We start from the raw sequence: 13,370 nt of genomic DNA, 5'->3' as shown, positions 1-13,370 counted from the left end.
TTGCCTGTTTCACGCTCTTGCAATTGCAAATGCATTATTTATGACAGATGTTCTGTTCCTTGGCTTCGTTTCTGATTCCATTTGTGATGTAAATAAATTAGCAAATACGGAAACATATTAAGTGATATAGAAAGAAAACCACCTGAATCTGACTCAAAACAGACTTTGTAAAAGCAGGGAGAGCAATTGACTAGTGCAGGTGTCTCTGTAAATTTCCATCACACAGGGGACATTATCGTGCAACTTATTATCTTTCTTTAAAAAGTAATATATAGTTTCTTTACAAAATAATTTATGAAATATCAAGACAAAATAAAGGCCGATATCTAGTATCTTACAAGTGAGACTGACACACTTAGAAAACTTCAGAGTCTAACTAGATCAAAATCTATGTTAATTTAAACAGCTCAAGATAACTTCTCAGGGTGGCCAGGGGTGATTGCTGAGGAAGTAACTGGGACATAGTACTGGAGATCTGAGTAGGGGACAGAGGAGCAGGACTGCCCCTAGGTGGGATGGCCACAGGCCTTTGTGTCCCCTCCAGCTGTGTGGCATGGGTGCTAGACTGCCCTGTGGGTAGACTGTGCTTTATGGTGACCAGTGCAATCTGAAGGCTGTGACATCTCTGCTTATCTCTGCCCCATTATATGGATGAAGACCTTGAGATGCATTTAATGGGTCACAAGTGGTGTATAGAATCATGACCATTGAAATGGGAAATTTAAAATTCCTTTAAATTATTATGCAAAATAATTGACCTTAGGGTTTTCATTTCTCCTCCTCCTCCTCCTTCTCCTCCTCCTCCTTCTTCTTCTTTTTTTTTTTTTTTTGCTTTTCTTTTTAGTCCTGAGTAATAAATGGACATATTTAGGGTTCCTAATACTGGTTTTAATAGTCCTGCATTTTTTAGAGGCATAAAGAGTTAGGTAAGAGCAAAGTTGTCAAAATTTGAGAATATATGCGATGCTTATGAAATTGTGTTCATTGAAATCATTGCTCCATTGGAGCCTGTGGAATTGAACTGACGCATGCTTCAAAATTAAGGAAATTGCAACTTGGTGTTGAGAAGTTGAGGATTTAGTATGTGATAACAATTTCCTCTGTTTAGATGAGTTCAAATCAACCAAGATGCTGAAGAATATATTAACCACTTAGGACAGGTGTTGAAACAATAGTTATTTAAATTGTAATTGGATTATTTCTTAATGTGTTGCTGGCGGGCATCACACACACACACACACACACACACACACACACACACACACACACACACACAGAGTCTTACCCAATGGAGGGAAACTGCACTCACGAAGTATGCTTTGAATGGAAAAACGGTACTTAACCGGTGTATAACAAGTGACTAAGAGCGCCTTATGCTGAATATGTTCTCAGGCAAATCCTCCAATTGACACAGACGGAAAAGTTCCACTGAGCGATGTAGTTTTCCATTGTGGGGGCAGCTGCAGATGCTGGGTGCTTATCTGTAATCTCAGGCATGTCCCTGGCAAGAATCCTTGGGACATCCTTCTTGCAGCGCTTTCATGAATAATCCAAACATACGTTTTAAGATTCATGTGTCATTTTAGGGACAATATAGAGCACTTTGTCCTATTGTTTGACCCTTAAAAAGTTTGCATTTCATGGGCTGCTTCCAGGCTCTGCCGTTGTATGTGGGCGGAATTTAAGTAAACAAACACAGACTTCCTGAATGCTAGGACACCCAGTGGCTGGACAGAGCCCTGTCATCCTTGCTTCCTAGTGCTGACCAGAGTGCCTGGCGTACAAAAGACACTTTATTAACCCTGACTGGATGGGTTGACGTTGGGTAGATGAGACACAAGAGTAACTTCAGGGTTCTGTCACTAAAATTAAAAAAAAAAAAAAGGAAAAAAGAACTACTCTCTTCTCGCTGTAGACATTTAAAAAGGAACCTGACTTTTGGTGCACGCATAGAGCTTGACAGGTGCAGGTAATGGTGAGCTGCGTGTCATACAGATAGTTATGAAAACATAGCACGTTACGTGTTACTCATAGAACTTTTACATTAAAATTTAATTTCTATTTACTGTCAATGTTTGGAAATCTAGATGAACCAAAGGAGGAGGCGGGAAAACAAGCAAGAAAAGAAAGATTCTCCACCATCTGTACTGTAGTATATTGCCTTAGTGCTTCTGTCTTGGCTTTTTCCTTTTAGCAAAATGGGTCTGTGATATAATTCTCCTTTATCACTGGATTTTTAACTTACCAGGTGTAATATCATAACAATTTTCCATATCACTGAGTATCGATCTACATAATTTTCCTGCAATATTTTCAGTGATGATGAGCATTCCTGTGAATGGATGTTTAACACAGGGACCAGTCATTCACGAGCAAACCTTCTTTTGTGTCTCCAATTGGCCCCTGACATGGGTCTGCCTGGTTACCTGAAGGGTGGCTTCCCCCCAGGAGGGCTGGTGCCTGGTCAGAAGGTGCCCAGTCCTTAGGCTGCTGAGCGATCTGGTGCTGAGGCCGGGTGTAGGTGTAGGCTTGGGGTAAGGGCGAATGGGAAGATAAAGTGATATCTTTATCTTTGGATGATTCCCCCAGGATAATGTTCAGGAAATGCTTTCTGCACTACTATATTCTAATTAATAGATACGCCTTATACTTTCAATAGCCAATCAAAGTTAAAAAAAATAACTGTGCATTAAATATTCAGAGAATACCAGGCTTGGATGCTATGATGCCATTCCAGATACCAGGAATTATTATCTTTGAAGATGCTAAGAAGCGAGTGAACATCTTGTTGTTAGAAATGAGGAAGATATGACTTTTTGAAAATTTGTGGCAGGAATTACAACTCATAAATAATCTAATACAGATTGCTTTCTATATTTGTGTGCATTTTCAAAATTCGACACAATGAAATTTATAGATAGAGTCTTCAGGAAGTAGACCAAATAGTAGTATCTGGTTTTCTGTTTGTAAGTATCCAAGAAAGAGAAATTAGTCTCTACTAAAACAAAATTTTTATTAATTAAAGAATAAAGGATATATATGAATATACACATATAAGCATTATACATATAAATTAAGAGAAAGAAAGGGAAGCAAACGGTGTAAATTACCAATAGTTGGAGTAACTGGGTGAAGGATGGTAAGAGTCCTTTGTATTATCTTTTTTGTACGTTGGAAATTTATTTCCACGTAGAGAGTCAAGAGATTTCACTGTTTGAGCTGAATTAAGCAGTAACCAAGGAACGGGGCTGGGTTAGGAACCAGATGAGGGTGAGGTAGGACCAGGCAGCACTTTCTCCCCACGCTCTTTTGTTAGCAAAGCGTTCATCCTGTCCCTTGGGGAACCCACAGGAGCACTGCTCAGTGGGGTACTGTGGTTAACATTTAACGTTGACGCGTCTCGGGAGAGCAGAAGCAAGGAATCCCAGGGGAGCCGAGAGCGGTTTTTCTCAGCACTCCTGAATCCTTGTGAAAGCTGCCCAGATAAAACAACTCAGTGCTTTGAAATTTTCAGGGAAACAAAATTTTAATCAGCCTGCCATCTCGTTCATTGTTCAGAGATGAAAAGAGGGGAAATCGACACCCGCTCCAAGCGTAGATGCTGAGAACTTGAAGGTTCTGATTTTGACCCAGAACTGGATTTCTTTTATTTTCTCTTTTCCCTTTGTTGTCTCCCTTTGTTTCTTGGTTTGTCTCTTTCTCCCCTCTCCTCCTCCTCCTCCTCCTTCTGTCCTAACACAAGGGCGTGAGTCAGGGGACATTAGGAGATACGGGGAGCCCGGCTAGTTTCGAGAACTCGGACAGATGCCGAGAAGTCTGAGTGAAATCCGTTCCCCGGCCTGTCCATCTCTGGCCCCGAGCGTGGCTGAATGACTCAGCTTTGGTCTCTCCCATTCTGCGGGTCCCCAGTGGAGACCACACCTCTTCCCCGGTCCCACTTTCGTGTAGCTACATTCAAAGCCAAAGGTGGTTTCTTCCAGAGAACAAGTAATTTCCTGAAAATGAGTAATTAAAGGCCTCAAATCCTCTAAGGAATGTACAGGCCTCCATTAGCTGTATTTCCTTTGAGTGGAAAACAGACGTGTGGCCCTGAACGTGCAGCTTGGGTTTTCAAACACTTAACGAGGTCTTCACGTGGCATCCGTGCGTAGCCAAGAGTTCTCTCAGGGTCTGTGGTCTGCCACGTTGACTTTTGTCAGAGAGGGACCGGCTTGCCCACCTTGTAAGCCATTTGTAGTATGATTTTAGTTATTTGGGTCTTATTTATTTATTTATTTATTTATTTATTTATTTATTTATTTATAGTTCTTTGGATTTTAAATCAATATTTAAACACCAGGATATGACAGGATTATGTCTCCCTTTATTTGCCTCGCTTACCTTATTGGTTCTCGAATCTTGGTGTTTTCAACTGGTCTCTTGAGGAACAAATAAAAATCGCATGTGTTTGGAAAGAGAAAATGAAACTCTTCTGGAAAACTCACGTGAGATGTTGACTAAAGGGAGGCCGTGAAAAGTCCGCAAGCAAATGTGTTATTCCGTTAATGTGAAATAAGGTCCCCCCGCAAAGTTTCCTTTTGGGAGAAAGGGGCAGGGAGCGTGTGGGGAGGAGGGGCTCAAGTCCTGTGTCCCAGTCCTGGGGCAGGTCCAGGGAGCTGGGGGCCCCAAAGCCCCAGTGGCAGCTGTAGGGGGCCCTCCATGCCTCATCCCGAGGTGCTTGCGGCCCGTGTGAAGCCATGCGGAGTCCCGCCACATCTGCATCCTGCCCGGGGCAGCGTGTCGCACGGCACACCAAGTCACACCTGCTGTGGCAGTCCTTGTCCCAGGCAATTGATGCCTTTTTTTTTTTAATTAAAAAAAAAATCTTCTGGCTGCATATCATCAAGAAAAACAACATTGTTTTCAGGGTCCCTTATCTCTCCACTCCCAAATATCCTGTTTCTTCGGGCTGGGCCGCCAGGACCAATAGAAACCTCTTCCTGCCATTGGCTGACTTCATTTCCCAGACTTAGCACAATCTCATCCGCTCTAAACAACCTCATCAAAACTACTTTCTGGTCAGAGAGAAGCAATAATTATTATTAACATTTATTAACGATCAATAAACTTGATTGCATTATGGCCAGCACTATTAAGGTAAGGCAAGGGTTCCTTTTCTTTTGACAAAATCTTGTGCTTGTTACTCTTTTCTTTGGTTTCCTTTATCAAGGCAGATAAGTCAGGATTGGGCAACACCCCCACTACCACAATAGAGGACAACAAGATTTCCTCTGCACTGCCTAGTAAATTTCCTTTTTCCTACTCCAACCATCCGCAAGGCTTAAAAACTTCAAACTCAGAAAAAAATTGGGGTTTCTAAATTCACTGTTGAGTGCCGTGGATGACTTTTGCAAAGGCTTTTTGGAGCGCGTCTGAATTTTCATATTCTTTAACTATCCCTAGCGGTGCGTGGATGTGTGATCGGCTGGAAGGCAATGGACGCGGAGAGGTTGGAGGGCAGGGTCGGAGAAAAAGATGGGCTGGTAAATGTTGATCTTCTGGATGCTCTTGAATGACCCCTTAGCTTCAGGAGTGCCAGCCAGCCCCAGTGGCAATGAAGAGATACCTGGCAAGTGGCGGCTGGTCATGGGACACGCAAATGTTGACTTGGTTTTTGGATCCTTCATGCTGAGAGTGGAGTGGTCTCATAACTCAAATGGTGGTCGTTCGGTTTGTTGGGTGACATATTTATCTTTAATAAAATACTACTCCTCTGTGCGCTGTGAGTATACGTTCTTGCCCGTCATGGTTGCTTTGTGGGAATAGAAGAGCGGTGGCCGACCAGTGTCCTGGGCTCTGGCGTATGTGGTCTGATGTGTTTTTCTTGCGAATGTCTCTAGTAGATAGCATAGAGAAATTAATGGGGAGGTGAATCAGTGTGCATGGGAACCTAAACGTGGCCTAATTCCTGTAAGCGAAGCCGGTCAGATGGTTCGTGCAAGGCCGCGGCATGGAGTCTGTGAAGTGGTGGGCTGTTGAGCTGTTTTCAAGGCCACCCTGCCTTGGTGACATTTGTAGAAATGAGAAAAATCAGCAGCGAACACATAACTGAAAGGAAGAGAAAGGAAGCTTTATTAGTTGCATGTCTTTCGTTTTGCTGTGTATTAGTCTAGGAGGCATTTGGTTGTATTTTCATCAAGGGTCTTGGTTAATTTGAAAGCTCATGAATGTGGAAGTTTGCCCAGAATTGGGCCAAGGCATTTTCAGAAACCCTCCTTGGTTTGGTATCTGAAATGTTTGTACTAGAGGGTAGGATGAAAACCCACCATAGGAGCTGTGTCTTAGAAGCTTTGTTCAGTTTTTACTTCTCCAGGTGTGTTTTGTTTTTCATGGAATGTTCGATAACATATATGAAAAAATCATGTATCAGAGACTAACCTTACAGAGGTTTTTCTTTCTGTGGCTTCAAGGATTGGAGGCTGCGGAAATGTAACTGTCATGGGAAAGACTTTTAAAATTGGGGGTTTGATGTGCCCCTCTTTCAACTATATGAGCAGAAATCATTTGATTTTGTAATGCAAAATGCTACCCTTTTTATTCCTATTTTCACTCCTAATTGCGTCCACATTTCATAACAATTAAATCAAATATTCTCTGTGAATTTTGAATAGCTTGAGTGCAATTGTGTGTGTTTCCAAAAAAACAAGTCATTGTGTTGAAGGACATTGAAATAACAGCCCATCCTTTAGAATGCAGGGTATGCCTTGTGAAACATACAAATGTGTTACGCTGTTTAATTTGAAGCATACATTTCTGAAGATATGAAGGTATTTCGAAGCTTGAATGTTTTGATTCTAGAATAAATTTTGGGTCATCAATACTTGTCTAGGATTCTATGCCTGCTTGAACATTTGATGGTACTGGTTATATGTATGTATATTGTATATATCTCAGGTGAACTTTAAAATGACTTCAAGTGGATCCTTTTTAATCCTCTGTTCAAATAAAATAGCCCCTCTTTATAGGTAACTTCCCTTAAAACATGTTCTGTTGGGCTTCCTGGGTAAAGAAATGAGATGATTTTACAGACTTGTTTATAGAGTGGAAAAAGGCGGCCCGAGTCTGTTGACTGCAGTTTTAATTATGTGAGTGCAAAGCTCAAATTAGCATAAGGAAAATTACGGCTGTCCGTTGGAATTAGGAAACAGTCTGTCATACAGGCAATTTCTAGTCTCTAACGCACTCTAGTTTTTTGTTGTTGTTTCAGTAAATAAATCAATTAGTTGCTTAAACATCAGATGTACTGAAGTTGGTAACTCCCCATTGGAGTGGGCTTTTTTTTTTTTGCATTAATATTTATAAGACCTTGTGAGGCACTATGAAAAGTTAGAGGTTTTTATCCCATCTTTGTGACTCTCGTCATCATTTTCTCTTGGTGTTTGGAACTGGGAATGGAAAGTTTCTATTGGAAGAAGCAAAGGAATTTTGGGGGCTTATCCGAGAGTGCCCATTTATCTCTAAGTGTCCACGGATTTTAGGGTCGGATTATAAGAGTTCTCATAAAAACATGTAAACATCAAGGGTGATGTCCCCATAGGTAATTCATAGATCAGTTTTGGTACTTCTGTCTGCTTTTTGGCTTTTCCACCATCTGACAGTACTGAGGGGTGCTTAACACCCCGTTCCTCTCCTTCTGCACAGAACAACACGGTGTTGCTTCCAGACTCCAAGGAGCCAGTTGTTAGCCTTGGAACTTTGGTTGTGCTTTGGTTAGGACTTTTAATCCAAACTCCCAGAAACTTCCCTGACCCTTTCATTACACCCTGGGTCACTTGGCAAGTCTAATGAAGCCTACGATCCCGTCTCAGGATAAATGCTTTTAAATACATATAATGCGATACTTAGAGTGATAAAGCATGTGAATTCTGTCCAAGTACAGTTCAACTCTTGGACTCCTCCGGTGCCCAGTGAACCCCACATTACAGTTCCTGATCCTAGAGTTTCAAGATCCTTAGGCTTAAAAATGGGAATGTGGGGATTTTCCGTTATCACAGAGATCTGACACTGAAGGACCAGGAGAGAGCAGTGCCAGTGGAAAGCATCTTAGGAAACAGACAGGATGTGGAAAGTTACAAGGCTGGATGAGGGAGCACACTATTACTGTTTCAATTCGTTGTTTTAAGAAGTTACTTTGATTTAACAGAGGTTGGAGGGTTTGATGATGATTGAAACATGGTGTTAATTTAAAAACATATTGCTTATTTTATAAGTTTCATGCTTTGCACATAGCAGGCACTCTATTTGCCATCATGCGTGAAGGAAAAGTTAGTGAAAAGCTCAGGGTTTATGAAGAAAGTTCATCTCCTAGGGTTTTGATGGATGTGATGAAAGAGTTGAATGGCTCTAGGCATGAGATGTTTCATCAGCCCATTGGCTTATGCGGAATGAGGATTGTTTCAACCCTCGTTACTTTGGGGGGAGACTCAGTGGCAGTGGAAGGAACGTCAAATGGAAAATGCTGCTGTCCTGCTGTGTCAATGTCATGTCCCCAGAGCAGGCCCTGATCTTCTGTCCTTGCCTGGAAGTGGAAGCCCAGGCCATTATGTTCAAGTGCTTGCTGCTTGCATTAGTGGGCGGTTCCCCGATACAGTTTGCCCCCCGCTGGATGTAGCACACGTCTCCCTAGCTCCCTGAGTGTGTGTGCACCTGCATCCCCTCAGCGCCCTGACTCAGTGACCGTGGAAAGGAGAACAGGGAACAGTGAAATTTTTGGATTCTTTCCCATTAAATACTCTTACATAGGATTGTAGCGCACTCAGAGAATGTTCTGAAAGCCTGAATCATTTCTGAATTATCTACATTTTTTAAAGTGATTATCTCATTATTATTATCATTATTTTGCAAAATAGACCTTTATTTAAAAAAAAAAAAACCCTACACACATACATACTTACGCTTATTTAGGTCCCTTGAAAAAGCATACCTAAAAATAAAATAAGTAAAACCACCATTGTGGATGCCTTCAGGAAAATATTACTTCTGTGTTCAGAACTGCGGAGTAAGTGTTGACCCAAAGCAGAAAACTGCACCGTGGCATCCCAATAACTTGGCAGACCCACTGATTTAATGGCTGACGCGGAAGAGAATCGCCATGCGGGAGGCCGTGGGAAAGCCAGGACTAGAGTTTCTCTGAAATCTAAGATCTTCCCAGAAGAATGACAGAGACAGTCTCCAGGCGTTTCTAGTGTTTGGTGGGACACTCTGCTCTGACAGGATCTTCTCTTCGGGGCTAGAAAATACCTCAGATGCCACAGGACCCACCTCCTTCTTTTGTCCCAACGGGATGGAGGACAGCTGTTCTCTGCCCTGGTGATTCTGTCGCATGGCCCGTGAGACTTCATTTCTTATATCGGGCGGCTGCTACAGGCACACCTGCATTCGGAGCCCGGCTAGTCACGTGACCTTGTGTGACTTGACCTGTCTGACCTCAGTTTCCTCACCTGTAAAATGGGGTTCTAATGGCTATCCTGTTTCGTGCTGGTACGAGCCTCTGGGATGTGCTCCATACATGGCAGACGCCATTGGACCATCCCAATGGATTGAGCCTTTTCTTATCCTGCTTCGGTTTTGAAGCCCGGAACCACACAGTCTCTGTTCCAGCGCTTTTGAAAAGAGCAGGGTCGCTTCTGTGTCAGTACCGTGGTCTCCCCCCGAGGGCAGGCCACACCTGGGTCTGGGAGGCACCAAGCTAGGAGAGGTCAGGAGGAGCAAGAGTGTATGGGGAAGGGGGTCTTTGGGTTAGGGTGCAACAGGGCAGGTACCAAACCCACAGGCAGGTAGAACATGCAGGGGGTCACCGAAGGTATGGCCGGTCAGAGGGTTGGTTTAGCTCTGTTCTGAGGGCGGAGGCTGTTTGCTGTTTTGCTGAAGGAAGGCAGAGGCCTCCAGTACCTCTTGCTCCTGATTAGGGCGAGAACAGGAATATTGGAATAGCTCTACTGTTCTATTTTCTCATTAATTTTGAAAAATACATCTTGTTGTTTTGCACAAATTATAGTAATAAAACATTCTTTTTGTAGAGAAAACGAAAAAAAAATCCTTACACAGTCAATAGAAGTTGCTCCTGATCTCAACCAAGCAGAGAGAATTACTAACATTCCTACTGTGTGTTTCTCTCTGTCCTTTTGTCCACCAGACTATGCATCCGGGTTTTCTCAGTTAACGTTGTTCTAGATGAATTCCCCATGTCCCTAAACATTTTCCCCTAAGCAGAGTTTTTAGGCTTCATTACATCCCATCTAAAATAAATATTATCATTTATATAACCAATATCTGGTTACAGCAAATAATATTGTTTTCCATTTTTCAGTACTTACATTGCAATGCAATCTCTATCTCATTTTTTAAAATTCACTTTATTACTATTAGTGCTTGCAAAAGGAATTGTTGGGCCAATGGGCATACATATTTTTAAGGTCATATTTTTAACTGGAAAATTTAAATATTTGCCAATTAAAAAAAATTACCGCTTGACTCTTCAGAAGGATTGTACCCGTTCCCACTTCCAGCCATGGAGGGGGCCAGTTGCGTGCATTTACTCAATTCAACTATGCACATTTTACCCTCTGAATCTTTGCCATTCTGACAGGCTAAACTGGCACCTCACTTTTATTTGTGTTTCCTTATTTACAGTCTTTCCTAACTTTTTTTTTTTTTGCCGTGAACCTATTTCAACCGGTGGCCACTGTGACCTTTGGATCTATTTCTTATTCATGCCTTCATTCTGTTTGATGAAACTTATTTCCCACACATTCCCCTTATTGAACTTGGCTGAGGCATGTTTTCTGAAGCTTAAGATCATTCTTCATTCTGTCTGTTCTCTTACGCTTCATTGTCTCGTCAGCACATACTCCCAGCTCTGCTTGTGTTTGTGAGTGTGGGTACTCTGTGAATATTTCACGTATACAGACCCATGCGAGCCTTGGAACTCGTTCTTACTGACAGTCTGTCCCCCTCTTTTGTGTCCTCAACAGCTACTGGCAAAGGAGAGGGGTTCAATGAATATTTGTTAAAATTTTTTAAAAAATTTATGTGAATTTTTTAAAAAATTAAAATCCTTTGCAGTCATAAAGAGAACATTAAGATGTCAGAGTAATTAATCATTATTGTAGATTTTAAGTGGAAGTTGTGTTTCTTTACAGATATTTCTCCTAGTCAAATAAATATTAATTACATAGAATTAAATTGATGTTTAAAAGCGCTTAGGGAAAAGTTTTTAAGAGGGAGCTGTTGTGTCTTGAGTACCTAATCCAAATTAACATCATCCTCGTACCTGCAGAGAGGCCAGGCTCTGTGCTAGGCTCTCACATTATCTTGTGTGACACCCGTGCCCCCCAGATTCTGTTGCTTTTTGTACACACGGGGGTAGAGGATTAGAGAGGCTGAGGAACTTGATCAGGTAACACGAATCCATTTGTCTCCCCTCAATTTATCATCCTGTGATCTTTTTCCTGCTCTTTGCCTTCGCCTCAAATATTAAATGGTTGTGTAGGAAAATGATGTATCAAATGATATAGTGATACATTAAGTAACTGAATAATGGAAATTATTAAAACTGGCTAATTTTTTTGCTACTCTCGTGTGAAAAACTCCATAGGCAACAATTATTCTACTTTTGGTGACTAATCAAGATAAGATGCCAGAAAATTCGAGAGCTAAAACTCCAGCACCCATCTGTATTTGCTTGGTGACACGAATTCTTTCCCATATTTGGCAATATCCAAGGGGCAGTGGTTCCAGGTTCCAAATCAGCTGCTGATTTAAATTTCCTCATCCCAAGTGTCCACTTCCTTGCTCTCGCCTTGGCCTCAGTAGCGAAAACGCAGCTCCGTTTTCCATCAGACCTTACAAGTCTTTCAGCGGGGTGCTCGTGGGACTCAACGCTGGGAGGAACGGTAACTGTTGTGCACAGATAAGTGTTGAGACACGTAGAAAAGAAATGCCAAGGCCAAGCAGAATTATTTATTTTTAAAGCCACATCATCATCCAGTCATAACATGGACGTCAGGGCTGTTACTTCCCATGCTTTTGTTCAAGACAATGCGTGTCAGGTTCTGGAAAACGTAGTCAAGAACATTTATCACGTATCCGGCAAAGAACCCGCATTCTTGTATTTCACAGATCCACCTTTAAATTATTCCACCTTGGTGATTGGACAGCTGTCTTCCCCTTATAAACTTGCAGAAGAGCAGATTGATTTTTTTTTTTTTCATGGACACCGAGTCTGTCCTGAAGGCAAAACTGCCCCCACCCTCGTAAGCATGTTTCCCCAGGGCTGGTACCAAGTGCATCATCCCATCCCCTTTGGGTCCCACTGGGCCTTTTACTGCGTTTTATTTTTCAGACTTAAAAGTAGGCATGGGATGCTCACCTTTGAGGAAGAGGAAGCTGTTGAAACAACACTTCAGAATTTGTCAACACAATTAGTTTGTGTCTCAATTTGAGGTAGATTTCCCAAGACGTTGCTCCAAGTTAGAAAAGAAAAAAAGTGTGTGTGGTTTAACATTGCGAAGCGCTCCTTGGATCTGTGTTGAATGTATGTATTCCTTGATGTTCCAAAGAGCTAAGAAGCTGCAGGTGAAACAGCAAAGCACAGCCTGTGTTTATCTCAGGCCGAGGGGGACACGGCTACCCTCCGTGTCTTCACAGCATCCTTAAAATAGCCTCTGTGGGGAAAGGATTGGTCTTATCTTGCTTGCAGAGGAAGGGAGGGGAGGAGGGAAGGGGCTGGCTTGTGACATGGTGGCCGAGCTTGATGCAGTGGGAGGCCCCAGGTGGGTTCACCTCTTTGGGGCCTTAGCACCTCCTTGGGGGGGTGGGGGGATGAAAATGGTCTTCCTGGTGTTTCACCCTCGACAAGTACTTAACCTCACAATATCTGGAGTTTTCCATCTGTGAAAGGGAAATAACAACAGTCCCTACCTCCCAGGGTCCTGGCGAGAGTAACTCAAAGTTACTGAGTGCATGTGAAGTACTTAATAAACGTTAGCTAATTTTACTATCCACCGGAGTCAAATAAATTTTTCTTCTAGGACTAAAATCAGGAAATTCACAAAAGCTATTTTTTTTCTTCTCATTTCAATTTCTGCAACAGTCAGTGAATTGAGGTGTTTTGTTTTTTCAAGTAGCCAGTGTTCCTCTAACATGTTCTTTTTCCCTTACTATGAAGCAAAAACTCTTACAGACAGTGAGTGCTCCGTTACTCACAGCACCTTATGTGCCCTGGAGGTGACTTACAGCCGTGCTGGGAGGTGCTTGCTACCTGCTCCTGGAGAAGACCCTCGGGGCTTTGTCACTCCCTGCTTCTCTCCGTCTGTCTCATCTTCATGCTC

At 42.3% G+C, this 13,370-nt stretch overlaps 1 protein-coding gene across 5 annotated transcripts in view; it reads left to right on the top strand.

Annotated features, from left to right (window-relative positions):
* Positions 1-13,370, top strand: part of ERG (ETS transcription factor ERG) — a 177,059-nt gene that overhangs the window by 70,820 nt on the left and 92,869 nt on the right. Inside the window, exon 1 of one of the 5 annotated variants that reach the window (XM_087861807.1) lies at positions 4,945-5,136. The exons of 3 other annotated variants lie outside the window; for them this stretch is intronic. Coding sequence is in view for 1 of the 2 variants with exons in the window: in XM_045813479.2 (XP_045669435.1) it covers positions 5,119-5,136 (18 nt within the window). In the remaining variant the exon portion in view is untranslated. Of the gene's footprint in view, positions 1-4,944; positions 5,137-13,370 lie in introns of those variants that run through there. One more of the 5 variants, XM_045813479.2, reaches the window with a different exon arrangement.

The sequence above is a fragment of the Ursus americanus genome, chromosome 4, assembly GCF_024610735.1.
Source record: "Ursus americanus isolate L20-20 chromosome 4, mUrsAme1.1.p, whole genome shotgun sequence".
Lineage (NCBI taxonomy): Eukaryota > Metazoa > Chordata > Mammalia > Carnivora > Ursidae > Ursus > Ursus americanus.
Note: the sequence above shows the minus strand (reverse complement) of the source record. Positions and strands in the feature narration are given on the sequence as shown.